The sequence below is a fragment of the Xiphophorus couchianus genome, chromosome 4 (genome assembly GCF_001444195.1).
Source record: "Xiphophorus couchianus chromosome 4, X_couchianus-1.0, whole genome shotgun sequence".
Lineage (NCBI taxonomy): Eukaryota > Metazoa > Chordata > Actinopteri > Cyprinodontiformes > Poeciliidae > Xiphophorus > Xiphophorus couchianus.
The window spans coordinates 16,151,306-16,172,988 of record NC_040231.1 but is presented as its reverse complement, the minus strand read 5'-3'; the positions used below and the strand labels follow the sequence as shown (position 1 = coordinate 16,172,988).

The following is a 21,683-nucleotide window of genomic DNA, read 5'->3' as shown; positions in this document are numbered from 1 at the left end:
TGTTAGTTTATTCTTTAATTTCTATTTTTTGTATTATTTACAGAGTTAATTTGCAGGTTAATAATTGTTGATTCTATTTATCTTTTGTTTTATTATTTTTTCTTATTTATTCTGTCTGAGTCAGACAGGAAGTAAGGTAGGTCAGTCCACTTTCTATAAATGTAGAGGACTGGTAAAGGACCAGCAGGCATTTGGGTTTGGGGCCTCTGGTTTTTACCAGAGCAAGAGAAGTAGACAGGAGAACAAAGGAAAGTTTGAACGTTGTAATTGTTTGCTGAAAAGGAAAATAAAAGCAACCAAGACAGTCAACAAGTTTGGACATTAAACTTCTTTTGCCTGCGTGAAGAATCTTGACCCCAGTGCCTTATAGTGGCTGATGGAACTTTTATTGGATGTTTGGTTTGACAATCAATCGCCACTACAGATGTCTTTCATCAACCAGTGATGTTACCTATAGATTAGAAGACTATACTCAGTTATGTAAAGTTTAGATTTTGCAGCTTTGTGAGAAGTTATTCATCATTAGGATTATAAATGCAGCTCAATTCTTGTTGGGATGTGATCAAGAATCAGCTTTTTTACTTGGTTTTGGCTTTGAAAAATCCATACATCATTACCCAGCTTCTATTTTCACAGTGGGCCTACATTTAGTTTGACAGATCACTACTGGATGTAAGCTTGACGAGTCTTTATTTTAGGGTAATTTCAATGAAAAACTATCTATATGCCTGTAATTATTCTGCATAGAGAAATATAAAATGTACTAATTTAGCACATTCAGGTGCTAAAATACCCTAATTAGGTAGCTATTCGTGTGGTTTAAGTTGTTTGTGTTTTGGGGCGTATCTTAAACTGTAGAATAATTATAACTTGGTCTCTGAAGCTCAGGAAAGGTGTTGTTTTTCTGTCTAGAGCTCATATTAAACAACGTCAACAGCCTTTTTCGTCACGCTTCCTTGTTTATGTTTTTTCCGCAGCAGCAAAATTCGCTTGCAGCGTCCTCGTTGAGCCGCGCGGCCTCAAGGGAAAAGTAGTTCTGTAGGTTTCAAGAACCACTATGTACCTCTTCAGTAATTCGACTCAAAAACTACATTTCCCCAAAATGTCGACTCTGCAGCGAGCCGTTACCGGATAACTCGGGTTTTGGCAATATTGCAACTGTGGAGCAGCTTACAAACAGCTGTGTAGTCGCTGCGCACAAAACACAGGTAAATCAAGCAGTTTTTCTTTCTTTACATGCATCTGGCGAGGATGAATCACATTTAAAAAGCAATGGGCGTTGTCTACATCGCAGTAATTGCATGTTGTGTTTGTGTTTTGGGGGGTGACGCTAATAATAAATACGTTAAGCGACTTAACCAGTCGAAATTAATCAGCTGTATGTTGTTATTTGGTGTTAAGAGGCAGCAGTAATGGGTTCTGTAGTTACTAGCTCCAGCGTTAGCTGCGGATATCTGAGCTTTTTATGGTTGTTTTTGTTGTCTGGCTGCGTGGCTTCGCATAGTCTTGTAGATGTAATACATCGCAGCGCCGCATGAGGCCGCTGTTTCACCCGTGTGGTTGTAATTTATTTAGAGGCTAAAGTAAAATGCTTATTAATGTTTTCTATTCCGAGTAGCATCCTTAACGGAAAGCTTACTCTTTATTTGTTCGTTACAGCCTTGGTTGTTGCTGACAAACATGTCAGAAACATCAAGTGACACTGAGTCCTCCTGTGGCTGGACCATTATCAGTAATGAGGTAAGCTGTTATAAAAATAGTATTTAATAACATGCATCATATGGTTGTTCAGTCACAATTAGAGAGGCACAAATCAGATTCTTGTGGATGATGTAACTAAGACTGCTCTGATCTCACTTTAAGAAAAACACACACACACACATATGTGTGTGTGTTTTTTATATACTACAAATATTTTGTTTTAACCTACCTGCTATGAGTTTTCATTAATAATTGTGTGCTACCACAGGGTGTGTATGTGTGTTTGAAAACATTCACTGTAAAACAGGGTTTTACTAATATTTTAAAACAAGTCAACATAATTATGGAGTTAACATTTTAAACTGGTTTTAGTGTCTTATATTTGAAATTAGCACAATTAGCTTAGTTAGCTTTAGAAAAGGACAAACCCCTTGTGTATTACTTTGTATAGATTCTTAGTTTAAATATGAAATTTCCCAAAGATTCCTAACATTTCAGAAGTTGTCATGTTCCAGGAGAGAAATGTTAAAAAAGAGAAAGCAGGGCAACTTTGCTGTCCTCTGCTTAGCCTTCCTATTTTTTGCTCAAAGTCTTGCTCTCTACTGTTATCTCACAGTCTGAAGGAAACACGGATACTGATCAACAAAGACAGTTTTAAAGATTTATAAAAGAATTCAATGTTTATCCCCACCTGTTGGGGATAATCGAGTTTAAAATTTCCTGGTTCTTGTCTCTTTTTTTTCTTTTCTATATTTACAGTTTAAATTGGTTCAGGAATGGATGAGGCATTATTATAACTGTACATATAAAGCATGAACTATGCTATTCCTTCATCATTTCCAGTTTTTCAGTATTTCTGATGTGCTTTTGTAGGGCTCGGATATAGAGACACTGGGATCGGAGGCTGCGGGCGAATATGGAACTGAGCTGGTGGAGCGCCGCACTTTGGAAGAACCACAGCTGCTGGAGTCACAGGTCTCTGTATCTGCTGGTAAATATCTGGCTAAATGCTGTCCTTTAGATAGCCCTGCTTGCAGTGCTGATTTTAAAGGTCATAAATAATTATAAGCAGAAATACTTTTAGCAGAGTGAGAGAAACTGTTGAGGCAGTAAATTTGCTGTGTTTTCATGTCAATCCCCAGCCTGCAGAGTGGTAGTGAGACATCAGCAGGCGATATCAGAGCAATGGTGTCCTTTTTATTTACGATTACTTGGTGGATTGTCTTTAAAATGAATATTTTACTAATTACCAATTTATATAGAACATAAACATTGCACAAAAACATTTTATTTTGCATCTTCTTTGCTAAATTTAAATTCTGAGAAAACATGAATTTTTAATATGTTATGAACCATTCAATTGAACTATTAAATCATGAGAATTTACCTTGTAAAATGATTTGTCTGAGGTAACCTTAACTTTTGCCTCCCTTTTTTACTTTTAAACAAAATAGATTAGTTTCTTTTTTAGCTTTATTTGTGTTTTTTTTTATGTATATAAAATGTACATCTGCATTTATCTTGTATTTAAGTTTAGTTAGTTGTGAAGTTATATCTAAGCATTGTATGCTTAGATATAACTTGTTATATAAAAATGTTAAATACATTTTTGTTTAATTGACAAAGTTTCTTCGCACAATTGCTGTGCACAAGCTTGGCTAATAAAGCTGATTCAGATTTTATTATCCAAGGCTTGTTCTAATCATACTGAACTTTTTTCTTTTTACATTTTTACCAGCTCTATGTGTTGAAGAAAAAGCTGCGGATTCTCTAGATGTCACACTGGGAGAACAGGCTGTAGATGAGACACTGTGCTGTCCTGAGGTGAGAGGAGCTGAATTTATACACAGAAAATATCAGAATAATCCAGAATTACAGTTTTATGACCGTCTGCAGGCTAGAGACGGTTCTGCAGTCAGAGAGCAAGTCTTCTCCTCCAGTGATCACTCTGACATTGTGACTCTGAGGGACCTGAAGGAGGACGAGCATGCAGAGGAGGAGGAACTGGAAGAGGCAGGCAGCACTGAGGAGAATTACCTCGGTACCTCCAGCAGCAGTCATTACACCTTCACTGCTGCAGAAACGGGTAAGACTCACTGCACACCTCGTTGTTTTCTTCAGCAAAATAATTTAAATCCCTCCTCAACAGTCGACAGCAACGATTCAAATACCAAATGTTCCTCTTCTGGAGCAGGTTTGTTGTTGAGTCGCTGGAAACTTCAACAAACTCTGGTGAACTTGAGTCACCGCCTGAGGAGTCGCCTCCCTGGTAGTGGCTCGTTTCTTGATTTAAATCAAAATGAATGTAACGTGATGCTAACCTTGTTTAGCAGCATACCAAACTAACACTGGGTGCCTTTCAAAAGCCTGAAAAATGTGGGCTGGTAGTTTTAGTGTTTGATTGCATGAGCACATTTTAGGCATGAGTGTGACATTTTGTATCATTATAATTTTTAACCCTGCAGACAGACTAGAAAATCCAATAAACTTTATTATGATTATATATTTTCCCTAAAGTGATCTCCTCGTATTATCTTTTATCTTTATTCACTTTCCTGCTGATATTAGAAGAGACGATTGATTGATCTTCCATCTTTGTTGTGTAGTGATAGACAGAAACATTTATGATTTTGAGGTTTCTTTCTTTTATTCACCAAAAATAATCTGAACCACTGGAATCACAAATTCAAAATATTTATTTGTGGGTTTTATACACCCATCAAGCATGGTAGTTAAAACCTAACTTGCAGTGCCTTGCAGAAGTATTCATACTAGGGGTGGGCGATATGAACTTAGAGTTTTATCTTGATATTTTGTGATATTATTATAATAACGACAAAAATGATGATGGAAAACTATTTAATATTCAACTATATGACTGTGAACGTTCATAGCGCCACAAACAGCTGCTCACAGTAACTACATTTTAACATATTTAAAAATTTACTGATATTTATTGATGCTCCTGTGGAACAAACAGTGGAGAAAATAGTAAAAAATTTAATTTCCAATGATTTAAGTTTTTTTTTAGCATCCTCAATTGAAATGTATTGAGACACCAATAAATCAAAAATTTTTATAATCAAGAAATTGTCACAATCAATAACAAACATTACAATAAATGCTTACCCCTAATTGATACTCTGAACTTTTTCTAATTTTTACTGACATGTAACTACTACATGTAACTACACTTTGGTGTTTTTCTGCTAACGCATCATGACTTTATGCTACATGGATAATTTTACCTTTTAAAAGCCTGGAGTGGCTTTACATTATCCCACAAAATTAGGGTATTTTAGAAAATATTGATAGCCGATATTATGCAATAACAGGTTAAATGTGAACTTCTCAGAGGTTTTTTATTTCTCTGAAGCCTGTGTGATTTAAAAAAAACTTCAGATTTTTTTAAATCTGAAGTTTATAACCCCAAATCTTGGGGTCATAGTGCGTTGGTGTCTTTTCTTCTTTGTCATAATCTGATGTGAAATGCAGCTTTCCCAGCGCAGCAACCACTGGTGACAAACTCAAGCAGCAGCGACGACGAGGTCGGACGAAGCTCCACTCCGGTCATACGAAGACGAAGGGTTAGGAAAAATACCACGAGCGTCGTGACTGATCCAGAGGAGGACGAGGAGGTGCTGCCAGAGTCGTGGTCCAGTGAAGAAGAGCAGCAACCTGGTTGGGCGGAGGGGAGACCAAACGCTGCTAACGAGGACAGAGAGCAAAGCCGAGGCGGGAACGTCTTCAACAGATGCATCCTGCTTGCCCTCATCATCGCCGTCAGCATGGGCTTTGGACACTTCTATGGTAACGCCAGATTTCATACGTCAACATGTGCAGGCCTGCAGTTACAGACCTCTGTTGTGATGTGAAAATGATCCGTTTTACCAATCTCTCCTCCAGGCACGGTCCAGATTCAGGAAAGACAAAAAACTGTGGAGAAAACCAGAGGGATTGAACACCCGGATGTGAGGGGTCTACTTGAGCAACGTATCAGAGATGAGCATTTAACAAAGCAGGTTAGTTAATACACACCTCACCGCTGAGGGAACAGGAAGTTTAGAGTGTAACTAACGCCTTAAATCAACTTTTTCATGCTGATAAAATGTCTGGGTACATCATTTAGGGTTCTAGCTTTATGTTTCTGTACAAATTTGGATATTTTCTTGTAAATTTGTTGAGTTCTTTATTATTTTTGCCAAAAACCATGTCAGTGCTGGCCACCTTTGGTACAATCCTTGAGCAATTGAATTTTCCCATTCTTTAAAATGGTGCAGCTTTTCACCACACAGTATAAAACCATCTCACTAAAACCTTCCAACAAACAGAAAAAAGTCGCTAAATTTGTCACTTATTGGGTTTTTTCAGTAATTTTTATTTGAACATTATACAAACGTCACACGTGTCTTTTCCAGAAGCCGTAGTACAGCAGTAAAACCAAACATGATCAAGTTCCATTTGAGTTGCTAGGTAACGGGGCTGAGGCTCAGCTGGGGTTGCTAGGTAACAGCGCAGTGTCTGCCAATTGTGACTTAATATTTGGGAGGTTTTTGAAACACCTTGTTTTCCAGACACCAAAAGAATTTAAACTTATTACCAAAAAACAGCGTGTGGGCTATTTTAGAAGCAGTTGAAACCCAAATGGAAGTAAGAAAACGTGCAAAATATGAATTTTGAATAAGAAATTCCCTTTAAAAACATCATGGAAACAACTTGGAGCACTGTGGTGCTGTCGCCTTCACACTGGAATTACTTTTTTCAGATTTGACACAAATTTATTGTTGATAGAGGTCCTGTAAGCAGTGGGAAGCATAAAGTCAAAATTAAAAACAGGATCATTTAAATATACTGCTTTGATTGTATGAACTGAAAAAAACCTTTTATTTCACCCAGAGGAGCGACTTTGGGCCAGATGACCTCGATGAGCAGCAGGTTATTAATTTGCTCTCGGGAGTGATTAAAAAAGCAAAGGAAGAAAACCAGGAGCTCAAAGCAAAACAAGTTCACATCCAGGTAAATCCAGTTTTTCCTGTTCAGACATGTAACCCACACTTTAATTAACTTTTATTAAAAAAATGTTTTTTAGACATATTTGTTAAAAATGTCACCATGTTGCAACAGTATAATATGAGACAGATAATCTGTGAAAAAATCGATCTCCTCCACCGTTTCCAACCAAAACCAGTCAATCAGAGCCGGGAGGCGTGTCTGATCGTTGTCAATCATCCTCATGTGTTGATTGCTAAATGTGCTAATGATGGAGAAACAACTCTTTGTTACAGGAAAACAGTTTGTCCTCTGTCATTGGAAGCTATGCTAACTAGCCTGAGCATTCATGACAGGCTGTGCTAGCTGTAGCACAGCAGAGAGCAGAGTGATTGATAGCGCTAAGACCCGCCTCCTGTCTCTGATTGGTTGTTCTTAGTTAGCACTAGGAGAAGTCAGAGAAAGCAGTTTTTTTCCCACAGATTATCTCGTCAGAACATAAAGACAGTTTCACAAATATGTAAAAAAAAAAAAAAAAAAAAGTTAGATGTTAAGTATTAGACAAGCTGTAAATATGTGTCTTTTCTCATCAAGGCTCAGAGAGATAACCTGGAGCAGATGCTGAAACAGACCGAGGAGAGGATTGAAATCGTGTCTCTGCAGCAGAGTCTCTCAGATGAAAACATCCAGCTGAGAAGCTCCATGGCACGCGAGGAAAAGTCTCTGTCCGTCCTGCAGGACGAGTTGAGAAACCTGCGCTCCCAAATCAGAGATCTGGAGGCGAGGGGAGCAGGAGCCGATTCTCTGCTGTCTGAAAACCAGAGGCTGAAAGAGCAGCTGGAGGAGGAGCAGCAGACCATCAGAAACTTCCACCTTCAGAGGGAAGACATGACGGCTGAAGCTCACATGCTGAGGAAGAAGCTGGAAAGAGAGAGGAAGGTCACGGAGGAACTGAGGAGCGAGCTGACCGCTCTGAGGAGTCACGTCTCTGATTCTGACAGGCAGAGTGGTTCAGAAGCAGGAGATTTGGAGAAACGTCTGCTGGATCTGGAGAAGAGGCTGAGCTACGAGCAGCAGCGCTCCGACCTGTGGGAAAGGCTGTACGTGGAAACCAAGGAGGAAAAGGTCAAAGGAGACCGAGAATCCACAGTGAGGAGAGCTAAACAAGGAGTGGCCAGGAAAATGAAGGAGACGTTCGATGCTGTGAAAAACTCCACCAAGGAGTTTGTCCACCACCATAAGGAGCAGATTAAGAAAGCCAAGGAGGCCGTGAAGGAAAACCTGAGGAAGTTCTCTGACTCCGTCAAATCAACTTTCAGACACTTTAAAGATTCGGCCTCGACGTTCATCAACAAAGCCCAGGGATTTTACAGCAAGAAATGTGACAGAGCAAACACAGAGGAGTGCTGGCAGCACAGAGCGAAGGAACCCAGACGCACACCCGACTCCTTCCAGAACCACCACAACACACGGAAATCAGCCGGGAAGGTCCTCCAGGACGAGGATGAGAGTAGCCACAAGAGCAACATGAAGGGATGCACCGGCGTCTTCGACTGCGCCTACCTGGAGTCCATGAACCTCTTCAACAAAGCCACAGAGCCAATCAGAGCCGAAGAGTTCGACCTCCTGCTGCAGAGCTACCTGCAGCAGGAGGTCGACCACTTCTACCACTGGAACGAACTCAGGACGTTCATCAACGGCTTCTTTCAAAACGGACTCTTCATCCACGACCGCATGCTCTTCACAGACTTCGTAGGCAGAGTGGAGAGCTACCTGAGCGACATGCATGAATACCACAGCCTGGACGGCGACGTGTTCGGAGACCTCGACGACTACATCTACAGGCACTTCTTCGGAGAAGGCTACGCCAGGAGCTACGGTCCGCGGTAGGTCCCCTGCAGACTGAAATATCCTCCCAAATGTTGCTGTGCACAAAGCTAAGACCGGTTTGTTTTACAGGCATGCAACCTCTGAGGAATTCCTGCATTGAGAGACTCTAACTTAAAATAATGTAAGGAATAAAATCTGATTCCAGGGAAGAAAACATTAAACACGATGCAGCACAAGACAGTTATGTCTTCTGCCTCCATCTAATTAGGGCAGGAGGATGTGGCCGAAAAATGTGTGATGGTATAAGAGTTTCATATCAGTTTGTATTAATAATAATCGATAAATTATTTTTGTTTTAAATACCTAAAATACTGCCAAACTGGTGAGGTGATCTTTCCTGTTTGATCCAGTTTTCACTCCTCGCAGTTGATTTTTTAAATTTTCTTTTTTTTTTTATATTAACATTTTTATTGAGAAGGCACATTACAATACAATTATATAATTGCGCCGATTACATTCACATTGTTACATGCTTTCTCTATTTTCTAAGTTTAGATAAGAGAGAGAGAAAGAAAAAAGGAAAAAAAAAAAAAAAAAAAAAAACTTAAATGGGAGCGGCGGGGCGACCCGAGTACCGACCAATAATTGACATGTCAAATTAGAGCATAAATCTGAATGACAGCAAGGTTTACGAAAAATCAGACACAACAGGTTTAACATATTCTGTCCACTTTGACCATATCTTGTAGAAAGCATCTCTCCGCACATTAATGGAAAAAGATAGTCTCTCCAGTATATAGATCTCTTTCACTACATTTATCCAGTCATCAGTTGTTGGAGGTTCCCGTTTAAGCCATTTTCTTGTGAGGGCCTTTTTGCTCCCGGCCAGTAAAATGAACAGAAGTTTTTGATCGTTGTAGTTCAGTTTGTCAACCGGTATGTTACATAAAAATATGCATTCAAAAGTTAAAGGAAAATTAGCCGTGAAGATGTTCTGTAAATGGTTATGGATTTGAGACCAATATTGCTGAATGGTTTGGCAGTCCCAGAAAATATGGAAATGATTGGCGTCATCCCTTCCACATCTCCAGCAGGTAAAACCCCTTCCCTGGTATCGTTTCTGCTTTGGGGTTATAAAAAATCTTATAATATTTTTCCAGCAGAATTCACGCCAAACCTTCGATCTTGTTGTTGTCCATGGAATCTTACAGATGTGGCCCCAATCTTCTTCTGAAATTGTCAGGCTGGCTTCTTTTTCCCACTTCATTTTAATATAAACAGTGCTGTCCTTCTTACACCGCAGGATGGCGTCATATAACCTGGAAATTGTTTTACCTGGTTTTGATTTAGTTAGTAATATAAACGTTTCCACAAATCTCAAATTATGTAAATGTACTTTTAGCTCTTTATTAAAATAATTTCTGACCTGTAAAAATCTAAAAAAGTCATCTGCACATAAATCATGTTTTCTTTTCAGGGTCTCAAAACATTGGAACGTCCCTTTATGGACAAAGGAATAGTAATTAGTTAGGCCTTTTGAAATCCACTTCTTGAATCTATCGTCCTGTTGATTTGGGGGGAAATCCGAATCATAAGCGCACCATCTTAAGAGTTTAGAGGCATTTTCTAAATCACAGATTCTAATTGCTTCGTTCCATGCAGATATCATTACTTGTGATATTGGTTCATCTGCCAAATTAATTTTACTCTGTAATTTTGTGTCAGCTATTATGGCTTTAATCGGCATTGTTTTGACCGTTTCCCCTTCCACATTTTTCCATCCTGCAGTGTAATCCGGACAGCACAAACATATCAAAGGTCTCAACTGAGCTGCACAAAAATATTCTCGTAAACATGGAAGCCCACAACCCCCTTTTTCCTTTTTTAATTGTAGAGTTTTGTATTTGACTCTGGCTTTTTTCCCTTTCCAAATGTATTTGGACAGCATCTTATCCCATTCTACAAATTGTTTTGACGGTACGGGAACTGGTAGGGATTGAAATAAATACAAAAATCGGGGGAGAATGTTTAATTTAACTGACTCAATCCTGGAGTGTAGGTCTAAAAAAGGTATGGCGTTCCATCTTTGGATATCTGACTTTATGGCTATGTTCAAGGGGGCATAATTGGCTTCAAACATTTCATTAGGGTCACGATGGATCACCACCCCCAGGTACCTAATACTATCTGCCTCCCATTTCCATTTATAGCAATTTTTAATTTCAGCTGGTGGGTCATAATTCACCGCTAGAACCTGTGTTTTGTTCACATTAACCTTGTATCCTGAGTATAGACCGAAATCTGATAAGATTTTCATTAACTTGGGGAGAGCCTGAGTAGGATGAGATATAACAAGCAACAAGTCATCAGCAAATAATGCCAATTTTTGCTCCCCTCCTATGGTCCTTATTCCAATTATATCCCGTCTTTGTCTGATCCACTGGCTCAATGGTTCTATAAACAAGGCGAAGAGGAGTGGCGACAAACAGCAGCCCTGTCGAGTCCCTCGCTCGAGTATGAGTGATTCAGTAAGGTCTCCATTAATTTTAATTTTGGCTGTTGGTTTATCATACAACCCAGATATAGTATCTATTATAGATTTATCAAATCCAAATCTCTCAAGAACCTGGTATAAAAAGGACCACCTCACAGAATCAAATGCCTTTTCGGCGTCTAAACTTAACACTAAAGTCTCTATTTTTTGTCTGTGAACCTGGTTCATAATATGTAAAACTTTCCTAATGTTATCTTGAGTTTGTCGATGTTTAATAAAGCCTGTTTGATCATTATGTATTAGTCCTGGTAGGATAGTTTCAAGTCTCTTAGAGATGATGGAAGTGAACAACTTATAATCAATATTTAATACACTGATTGGGCGGTAGTTACTACAATTTAGGTTGTCTTTTCCTTCTTTCTTAATTATAGAGATTATTGCTTCTTTCCATGATGGGGGTACAATTTTTCCCTTCATTACCCAATTAAATGTTTTCTGCAAGATGGGAGTCAAATGGTCCTGCATTATTTTATACCATTCTGGGCCAAATCCATCTGATCCTGCCATTTTACCCCCTTTTAATCTTTTAATTGCCGAGTGAATTTCTTCTCTGGTTATTGTGGATACTAACAATTTATTTTGTTCCTCCGTCACTGTTGGTAACTCCAAATTAGACAGAAAAGTATTAACATCTTGATTATTATCTACATGGGTTTGGGAGTAAAGTTTTCTGTAATAGTTCTGAAAACATTGTTGAATTTTCTCCTCTTCGGTTTCTAATTGGCCATCTAAAGGATTTCTTATTTTGTGTATAGTCCTCTCTGCTTGCTGCTTTCTGAGTTTATATGAAAGAAGTTTTAATGATTTCCCGCCTACATCACAGTACTGCTGTTTGTTAAAAATTATTTTTCTCTGTACTTCAACCATGCTTAAGTCGTCTAATTCTTTTTTAAATTTTGCTATATCCGATTTAATGCTGTCGTTCATAGTCACAGAGTGTTCGTGTTGCAGTTTTAACAATTTATCTTCCAGGTATTTACGTTTTTGTATGTTTTCCTTTTTTAGGTGGGTGGATATACTAATTATTTTCCCTCTAATCACTGCCTTCATTGCATCCCATAATATTCCTGGTGACACCTCCTCATTATCATTTTGAGCTAAATAATTTTCTATTTCTTTTTTTAACTTCTCTTTAATGTTTGGGTAGTTTAAAATATTTGTGTTCATCCTCCATAATGTAGATCTCTTTTTCCCATTCAGACAAATATCAGCGTAAACTGGATTATGGTCAGAGATTGTACATGGACCGATTTCACAGGTTTTAATTTTAAACAAATCATTCTTGAACGTAAGAATGTAATCTAACCTAGAATATAAGTTATGAGGGTGAGAGAAGTGGGTGTATTCTCTATTAGTTGGGTGATGTTCTCGCCATACATCAACTAATCCTAAATCGTCCATGAGGTGTCCCATCCTCTTACCAATATTTCGTCCATCGCCTTTCCCACTAGAAGAATCAAATTTGGTGTTTAATAAAATATTGAAGTCACCCCCGCATATTAAAGTTCCCTGACTCCTCGTTGTTGCAATTTCGAGAACCTGTCTATACAGGGACCAATCACTGCCCGGTGGAATGTATATATTCAGGATGGTGGTCATGATACCATCAATCCTGCCCGTAATCATTATGTAGCGACCTTCTTTATCTTTGTACTCTGATATGTGTTGATAGTTAAGAATTCCAGATAACAAAATTGCCACTCCCCTTCGCCTCCCAGAATTGTGGGACGAAAAAAACACATGTTTAAAACCCATCTTGTTTAACTTAACATGCTCGCTATCCGGTAGATGTGTTTCCTGCAATAAAACAATTTGGGCTTTATCTCTCTTAAATTTAGATAGGACTTTCTGCCTTTTTACTGGACTATGTAAGCCATTAATGTTGTTTGACACCAATTTTATCAACCTGCTACTCATCTAACTTATATTTCTTAATTATATCACAAAGATTATTGGGCTCCCCGCTCACTCTAAAAAACACTGAACATAAAACATATAAAAAAGTCAACATTAAGAACAAACAGAACTCAAACTGAACTCTTGACTTCCAAGGTGGGGGTCTCAGATGAGAACCCTGCTTCACCTCCAGAGGCAGCTTCTTCATCGGTTAATGAAGGGGCCCTTGGTGGCTATGGCCTCAGTGTAGAGAGCACCGTGAGAAACCTGCCTTATTTACTTATTGTACTTCATAAACCAAATACAAGTCTTGATTGTTAGTAACTGAGTGAATAAACCTTAATTTTCCTTGTGCGCGGGGGAAGACCTCTTGAAGGCTCTGAGTTTTTCTTTGTAGCCGGCTGCGGGGTCCCGCCTCTTGTTTGCTGGCCCACTCCCCGGTCCGCCGCGTACTCTGCTCCAGGTCAGCTGCTTCAGATGCTCCAGGGCCGTTTCTGGTGACTTAACGACCCGCACAGCGTAGCCTCTACTGGACATGTCTTCAGTAGCTTCCACCACTGTATTGTAGATCTTCGTTTCATCTCCATATTTCACCCTCAGCCGGGCAGGAAAGAGAGTCTGAAAGGGGATTTGCTGCTCCTTCAGAATCTTGCGCACGTCTGCGTATTCTCTTCGTTTTTTCAAAATCAGAGGGGGATAGTCATGGTCCAAATTCACTTGCTTGCCGTTCCAGGTAAATCCTCTTTTCTGCCATGCTTTGCGAAGGAGAAGTTCTTTGGTTTTAAAACTGAGGAATTTCACAACAATAGATCGCGGGGGAGCGTCGCTTGGAGGCGGAGGGCCTAGAGAGCGGTGGGCCCGTTCAATGTGTATGTCGAGCTCGTCTTGGGACAGCGCCAAGCCCTCACGGAGCAACTTCTCCACAAAGTCCCCCATTGACGCCGAGTCCCGTTCTGCCGCCTCGGGTACGCCATAAATGCGTATGTTCTCTCTTCGTGTACGGCTTTCTAGGTCCATTAGTTTATCCTCCAGCTTTATCTGTAGCTTTATTATTTCAGTGACGGCGTCCTCCGTGGTTAAAATCCTCTCCTCCGCTTTTTCAATCCGATCCTCAGCCTCATCTAGTCTGGTGTTCATCTTTCGAATTTCTTCTTTTATTTCCCCCAGATGCGCATTATTTTCCTGTCGGAAGCCTCTTAATTCCTGCAATACCGTCTCCCATTCAGCCATAGTATCACTGTTGTTTGTTTAGTTCAAGTCAAAAAGTGCAGCGGTAATTTTTCAGACCGGAGGTTCGAGATGAATAGCAGTTGGCATTAGCTAAAATGCTAGCAATATTTTCTCGACTTTAAACGTCCGCTTATTGGCGTTACAAAGCATCAGTTTTGAAGTATTTCGCTCACCCCAGTTCTTTTTCACCTTTATAGGTATGTTTTCGTCGTTTAAGTGGGGTTGGGATTTCAATTTCTTAGGTTCTCTAGGGAGCCCGTTCACAGCGCGGCCATCACGATGACGTTCAAACCGGAAGTCCGATTTTTTAAATTTTCTAAGCAGTTATGAGACACGGTGGAAAAAATTTAAACTGCTGCAATGTGAGTTACTCAACAGGTTGTTGCTAGGTAACCAGAGAGTGAGTGAGTTAGTTGAAGCCATTGACTTTGCTTAGCTGAATAAGAATAAGGAGTAATTTTATTGACATTGTGCACAAAAGAAAGAACAAAATTAATAAAAAAAAGAAACTCAAAGGCAAGTTAAATAACTGAATAAAAATAGTAATAAACAGAAAAATAAACAAATGATCAGGTTTTAGATGAATTAGCTTTGTTCGTGAGAAGTTGAGTAAAAAGTCACTGAACAGATGAGTTCCTATGAAAACTTTGTGTTTACTTTGTAACCATTTCCTATCTTGATGAAGCACGGCCACGTTCGGTTCATTCTTGAATTGAAGTTTTCACTTTGGTCACGTCTGGTTTAGATGGAGGGCCATGTTTTTGATATTTTGTCTTAATTTTGCTGTTTGTTCTCTAGCAGAACTCTGAGACCTTCATAGAACATCTGCATTTATGCTGAGATTAAGTAATTTTTCATTTAGATGGCAGCTGAAGGTGATTTTATTGAGTGTTAAGAGAGGAGCGGGATCTGAATACAAATGCACACCACTCTTCAGATTTGAATTTATGAGAAATTTCCTTTCACCTCATAATTTTGTACTACGGTACTTTGTGTGGCCTTGTCATATAAAATTCCTACAAAACAAGTTAAAGTTTGTGGTAATTTTGACAAAATATATATACGAGTACCTTACCTGTTTTACTTTCCACTGAATTTCTGCATCCCCTATGCAGCATAATTTATAAAACTCTTAACTGTGTCTCATGGTGATTTATTTGTTTTTTGTTTCTACTCCACAGGGGGCCGTTTCAGAGACCTGAAGACCCAAAGGAAGAGTGGAGGGCGAAGCACCAGCAGAGGAAGCAACCGAGGGGCAAATCTCGTCCTCACTGCGGTCGCAGGTGGAGCCGATCAGGAAGAAATGCAGACAGGCACATGGCTGATGTCAAAATCGAACTGGGCCCAATGCCCTTTGACCCCAAATACTGAAAATAATTCATAAGGGTTTCCCTTAAATTGTGAGTTTTATTTTTGACGCACATTCTCTATTTGTATTTTTTTTGTAAGTTTGCACAATCCTTGTCGAGCTGCTGAATATTGTTCTGTGTTTAACAATATAAAGGTTTCACTTTCCTTATGAATCCTGCTAAATTAACATACATACTTCACAAAAAATGAAACAAAGTACCATGTAAAAGGAAAGTTTTACATAACTTATAATCATATACCAGGTCAAACTCAATCCTAGAGGTGTTTAGTTTGTAGACAGTTAGTGTTTTGGTTAAGATCAGCTTTCAGAGTTCAGACGTTGTTTTCTAACATTCCACCTCAGCCTCGTTTTAACTGGACCCGCTTGTTTTATTTCAGCTTTAAATGCTTCTCTGTGATAAGACTGGAAAACAACTAATTCACTATGGTTGGAAATGAGATTTTAAAACGGAAACATTGGAGTTTAAAATATTTATTGCAGTAGAAAATTGTTACATTTTCCTTGGTGTTTCTGCTGGGGGTTCTTTCAGTGCCTTTCATAAATAAAGATGCTTCCTCCAACTCTTCCCTCGGGAACGTGAGTGTGAAATATCTCTGCTGTCCTCGTGAAGTTATTCACTTGCAGGAATGTGGAAATTTCCTACAGTTAGAAAACCACACCTGTTTAATCTAAACATCAGACATTTGCACAAAGAGTCTTTGCTAGTGCCTTACCTTTTCCAAAACGTCAAACAAAACCAGATGTGTTGGCAGAGAGGATTTGTATGGAAAGGCATTCCGGAGCCAGAGGAGAGGATTGCTGTAAAACTGTGCAGCTTCTTCAGCATAGCCGTCCTCTCCGAGGTCTGGAGGACACTCCAGGATCCTCATCTTCAGAGGACAGTGGACGTGGCTACGAGGAGACAGACGACTGTCAGCTGCCATGTGTAAATAACAAAGACCAGCTGAGTCTTCTAAGCAGCAAGACCTTGTAGTGGTTCGTCACAACTTATGGAGCTTTTCTCATGTCTTTTTTATGCTTTTGTTAGGTCTAAAAGAAAAATAACTATTTTATCCCTGTGCTAAAACACTTTTTGCTGTTTTCTGGGATTTCATTAAATAAATGCTATCTGCTAAAAAAAACTCTAATTTAAGAAGTATTTCCTGCTAAAGTATTTACTATATATTATACCTTCGTTCCTCTGTGGAGCTTTGGAGCCTTTTTTTATGTCTGATTTGTAGCTTTAAGTGCGAGGATAAAAAGATTAAAAGCAGTAGAGTTCATAGACGTTTTTAACAGCCATTCTTGCAAATCACCAAATTTGCAAGAAAGTTTGACACATTTGGTGCAAAATACAAAAACAGTTTGGAAAAAAATTAAGAGTCCACTGCACTGAACACTGTTTTTTGGTGTGTGTGTACCTGTAGAAGGGCGTTGAGTGACAGGGCATGAGGAAGAAGACATCGGACTGTGGGCGGGCGGAGTCGCTGCTGACCTCACAAAGCCTCTGAAGGTGGCTCATGACATCCAGAGTGCCTCGCTGGTGTATCAGACCCGTATACAGAGCCAGAACCAGGTTGGATACCAGGAGGAGGGCTGCAGCTGGTCGCCGCCACGCTTTGAGATGAGCCAAGGATATTCCTGTGATAAAACACACCTCTGTTATGAATATATCCCAACACTCTGGGTTTAATTAAAGGTGGGAACCAACCACAGAAGATCATGCAGAACGGCAGTACAGGGTAGATGAACCTGAACTCCTTGTGAGGAAGGAAACTGAGGAGAGAAAATACTAATGAATTAATTCTGCAAACCTCACAATCATGATTTTCTACTTGTCAGTTCAGATTACCTGTAAACAACAATAGTCCACAGAACTGTGGCCAGCAGGATTCTGTATTTCCTGAAGGCGAGGCTGCATCCATGTAGAAAGAAAGGAAGATGGGGGCCAATGACGACGGCGAAGCCCTGGCTGAAGTACCAGTGCCAGGGGTGGGAGCCGTAGAAATCTGCCACACCATGCAGGATGTTGAACTTTATGAAGTTGAGCTGCACCAAAGTCCACTGGAACAGAGACCAGCTGTTACCATCTGACCTTAGACATATAAGCTACTGGCTCTGTTTTACCTTTTCGTAGAACAGACAGTCGATCAGTGCTGAAATCAGAACCGCCAAAATCCTGGAAATGAGAGAACATGAAGCAGTGAGGAAAGGAGGCGAGACCCAGCTACGCGTTCATGAGGCTGAGAGCACACACCCTATAGGAATGTAGCGACGAGTGATGAGTCTCAGTTTGTTCTCTTCCTGCCAGAAATGGCACATCAGCAGAGGAAACCAGACAATCAGGGCCGTCGGGCGCACAAGCACAGCCAAGGCCACCAGAGACAAGTACTTTTTACTGGAAAATAACAAAACCAGTGAGGAATAAAGTCACTTTAAGGTGACCTATCGTGCTTCCTTGAATGGATGAGGATAGGTCTATGAGCTATAGAAAACATTTTCATAACATTTTGTGCACAAAATTATTCTTAGTTAATGAGATTTCAGTTCTGACTTCGTTTAGCTCCTTTCAGAATGAGACGTTTTAGGGCTTCTTGTCACTTTAAATCCACATGACCCTCTGCTGGCCACGCCCCCAAAACTCAACGTTTACGTCAAAATGGCTGCAAACAGATGCGCAAATACACAGCCATTTTTTAACATTATACAGACTTCTTCTCTGGATGTAAGTATCCACACAGCGGTAAAACCAGCTGACTAAACTTGTTCTACTTCCATAGGGGGTTGCTAGGTAACGCCCCTGGGCAGGCTGGGGTTGCTAGGTAACAGCACAAGCCAGTTGAATGTGACTTAACTTTTATAACGGCTCATTTTCCAGACACAAAAACACATTAATTTATTCCCAAAAAATAGAGCTTGGTGGGGTTTTTTTTAAAGCATTTGACTGTTTTTAGCACCAGTAGAGACCTAAAACGAAGAACAATAGCATGCAAAATGTGAACTTAAATGTTCTAACTTGCATTCACCTGCTGTAAGTTTTGGACCCCGGCAGAGGGAAGTAAAACAGAGCCAAACAGGTGAGGGTGGTCTCAGCGGTGTTCGTCAGAGTCCTGGTGCAGCAGAACCAGGAGAACCAGGAGCACAGGTGGCAAAAGAACTTGAAACCAGAACAGGTTCATTTCAAAACTCCACATTTCTCCAGATTCAATCTAAATGTTTGTTCCCCCACTTGTTATAACGTTGTTGTACTTGAGTTAAGATTATTTACTGTGGATTCAGTGGATCAACAACAAATTACTGAAAACGTCTTAAGATTTTCCATTGCTTTTATGGCGTCTGGATGAGCTTAGATCAGCTCTATTTCACAAACTAGAACCTTTGGACTTACCAGATCAGGGCTGAATGCACAATATTCAAAACACAGTTTGTAAACTTCAGTGTCTTTTTAACCAGACTTTGTTTAAGACCCACATTGAACCTGAATTTAAAATTTCAAGAGTGAAAAAAAACATTGTGAAATAGTGCTTTATTGATTTGTGAACAAATATGATTTGGCAAATCATAGATAGAACTTGTCATCTAAACATAAATTAGTGTCAAAACACCTGCATTTATTATTCATGATTAGATTTTGTACTTCATGAAGTGAAGAAAGCCTGAAATTCTGAACTTTTTCCACAGTTTGCCGTTTCCCACACTTAAACAAATCTGTAAACTATTACAAGCAAACCCCAGACTTTTCAAGACTCTGTATGATCCTTGTGAAACTGCAGAGTTATCCAAGAAGAACCTATAAGTGAACAAGCTGTTCTCGCTTTAATTCATTTGCCGGGTTCCAGATGTTTGTTGTATTCGGAAAGGAATGTGTCCTGGAGAGAGGAACATGACAACGACGAGGTTTTCCTACCGTCCATCTTGAGACGTCCTCAGTTTCCAATGTTCGGATGAGCAGGTAGAATTTCACATCAGCGAACGCAGCCAGGAGAGCTTGAGCTACTCGAGGCAGCCAAATCTGAAACCACAACAAAACCACATGAACTCCATGATTCATGTAGTCAAAAAAAAAAAAGAAGTGTTGTTCCGAGAATAAAATAGAGCAACTCACCAGGAGATGGACTGTGTCGTAGTTTAGAAGGTGTAGTATTTTGTACAGGAATGCAAAGAACAATGGAAATGTGAATCCTCTGATTCCTGCTTTCCACTCCCAGGTCAGATACCCATATGTTTAATTATAAAAGAAAATATCTCACAATAAAACCAGAGAACAAGATGCTGATTTTTATCTCTCCCATGCAAAAACAAAAGTAACACCACTGCTGCTATTCGTGCAAAACATCTGTATGCTACAACGTGTGATTATATTTTAAAGTTTATTGATCTTTGAGAATGTGTTATTATGTCATTACCAATTTTACTTCAAAATGGTCTCAAATCAACAATATCATTTATCATCCAGCTAAATTTGTTATCGTGACGGGCCTACTTGAAAACCTGTCTTCTGAACTGCTGATTCATGCTATTAAAATGTTTATTTAAATAATTATGGACATTGACCAAGGATATTTAAAGACCATCCGATGGGCCACCTCCAAGGACTGCCAGTACTCATCAGGGACAAAGCTGGTCTGAACCAGGACACAGTTAACCAGCCTGAACACCACAGTGAAGACAACCACCTTCAGTAGACCTGTGGAGATAAATCACTGCATTTGAGTGGGAACAGGAATTTCCTGACTGCACTCAACAGCAGCAGCAGCGAACAATGGCAGATGGAGGTGAATAAGTCACAGCACCGTGGTTTAAAAGTCTCCCATCCTCCTTGGAGTAAAGCAGGGACCTCCGTTTCCTCAGCTTCACATCCTTTGCTTTGCTCCCCAGCTTCAGCCGAGAGCGCAGGTTCTCCATCCTTAGGTGCTGGTGGGGGGCATGGCTCACATGTCAGAGCACGACTCGGCCGAGAGCCCGAAGAATCTAACACAGGGAAAGTTCCGTACTGCAAAGTTTAAATAAACTAATACAACCCGAGATTGCAGCTGTTGACTCCGTAAATTTCCCTGCTTATTTAACTTCTACAAAAACCATTTTAATCTGCTTTAACTTCCTAGTTTGGAGACATTGCACAGGGTCATCAACACTTCCGCACTCACTCTTATTTCCGGTGTTTTGGTTGCGTCGCAACTTCAAAGTAAAAGTTCTTGTTTTTCCAGTCGGCTTAGTTTTTTCATTGTAAGTAAATTGGCTTACTATTGTTTTGTTTCTATTTGTCCTTCAAGTAAAATAGTACAATTAGTATACATCTACAATAAATATATCTTGAAATTACACAATATAATTTAATAGGTCATTTTAACCTATTAAATTATGATGTAGAACCAAATCTAGAACCAAATAAAAATCTGTAATTATTAATTAAAACAAGGACTCCAAATATAAACAATCATGTCAAACGAAATCTTATTTTTGCTATAAAAAAAGAACAAAAGAGAGAAAGAAAGAAAGAAAAGGCTACCTTTACCATGCAACTTTTAATAGATGTTTTCTATCTTAGTAAAACTTAATGTGGCTAATTTTATTTAAAAATGTGTTTTTTTTATTAAATAACATGGATTCTGTCATTGTTCTTATGACCCACGTTTTAATTCCTGTCATTCGCTCGGTGGCGCTGTGCGTCTTCTAGACTTGTCAGAACAGACGAAGAAGAATGCTATCCGTCCGTACATAAGTGTCCCGTTTCTTTTTTCTCTTTTAACGCCTTTCCTCTCTTTTATTTGCCTGTTCCCCGTTTCTGTCTGGTGACTACAGACACTTTACATAAAGTGCTTCACTGGTGAGTGATGAAGGTCGCAGATAATTATCTCTGCATTAGTTAAAAATGTCATGCTTGATCATTGTTCAATGAAAAGGTTAGCATATTGTCAAGGTGGTGTCACACACGCATTATCCGGTCGGGACTTTTCAAAATAAGATGCCATTTCGGTGCTGCTGTTGGAGTTTGTTGAATACTGGTGAATTATCTTTTATAAGAATCAATGGTCCTTTATCTTTAGGTTTTATACTTCAAATAAGCTTTACACCGTTCAGAGTCTTACATTTTGTATATTTATGCTCTATTATTTTAAAATAATAAGTAAA

The 21,683-nt window shown here is 39.4% G+C and overlaps 2 protein-coding genes across 4 annotated transcripts; one reads left to right on the top strand and one right to left on the bottom strand.

Moving 5' to 3' along the window:
• Nucleotides 1-1,078: 1,078 nt before the first annotated feature.
• ccpg1 (cell cycle progression 1) lies at nucleotides 1,079-16,132 on the top strand. 3 transcript variants are annotated; one of them, XM_028014032.1, is made up of 12 exons: nucleotides 1,079-1,208; nucleotides 1,660-1,740; nucleotides 2,575-2,692; nucleotides 3,440-3,525; nucleotides 3,598-3,787; nucleotides 3,896-3,970; nucleotides 5,197-5,511; nucleotides 5,608-5,723; nucleotides 6,598-6,717; nucleotides 7,285-8,576; nucleotides 8,650-8,701; nucleotides 15,382-15,527. In XM_028014032.1, exons 2-11 carry the CDS (start codon nucleotides 1,681-1,683, stop codon nucleotides 8,678-8,680), a joined length of 2,403 nt encoding a protein of 800 aa, XP_027869833.1. In that variant the 5' UTR covers nucleotides 1,079-1,208; nucleotides 1,660-1,680; the 3' UTR covers nucleotides 8,681-8,701; nucleotides 15,382-15,527. The 3 variants fall into 3 exon arrangements, with proteins under 3 accessions (XP_027869833.1, XP_027869831.1, XP_027869832.1); XM_028014030.1 differs by lacking the exon at nucleotides 8,650-8,701 and having other exon boundaries at nucleotides 15,382-16,132; XM_028014031.1 differs by lacking the exons at nucleotides 3,896-3,970; nucleotides 8,650-8,701 and having other exon boundaries at nucleotides 15,382-16,132.
• pigb (phosphatidylinositol glycan anchor biosynthesis, class B) lies at nucleotides 16,028-20,729 on the bottom strand. The gene is made up of 12 exons (XM_028014033.1): nucleotides 20,345-20,729; nucleotides 20,115-20,238; nucleotides 19,657-19,774; nucleotides 19,459-19,563; nucleotides 18,578-18,708; nucleotides 17,809-17,949; nucleotides 17,679-17,730; nucleotides 17,404-17,615; nucleotides 17,263-17,327; nucleotides 16,973-17,192; nucleotides 16,286-16,463; nucleotides 16,028-16,211 (listed from the first exon to the last, which is right to left on the bottom strand). Exons 1-12 carry the CDS (start codon nucleotides 20,454-20,456, stop codon nucleotides 16,098-16,100), a joined length of 1,572 nt encoding a protein of 523 aa, XP_027869834.1. The 5' UTR covers nucleotides 20,457-20,729; the 3' UTR covers nucleotides 16,028-16,097.
• Between the last annotated feature and the right edge of the window lie 954 nt (nucleotides 20,730-21,683).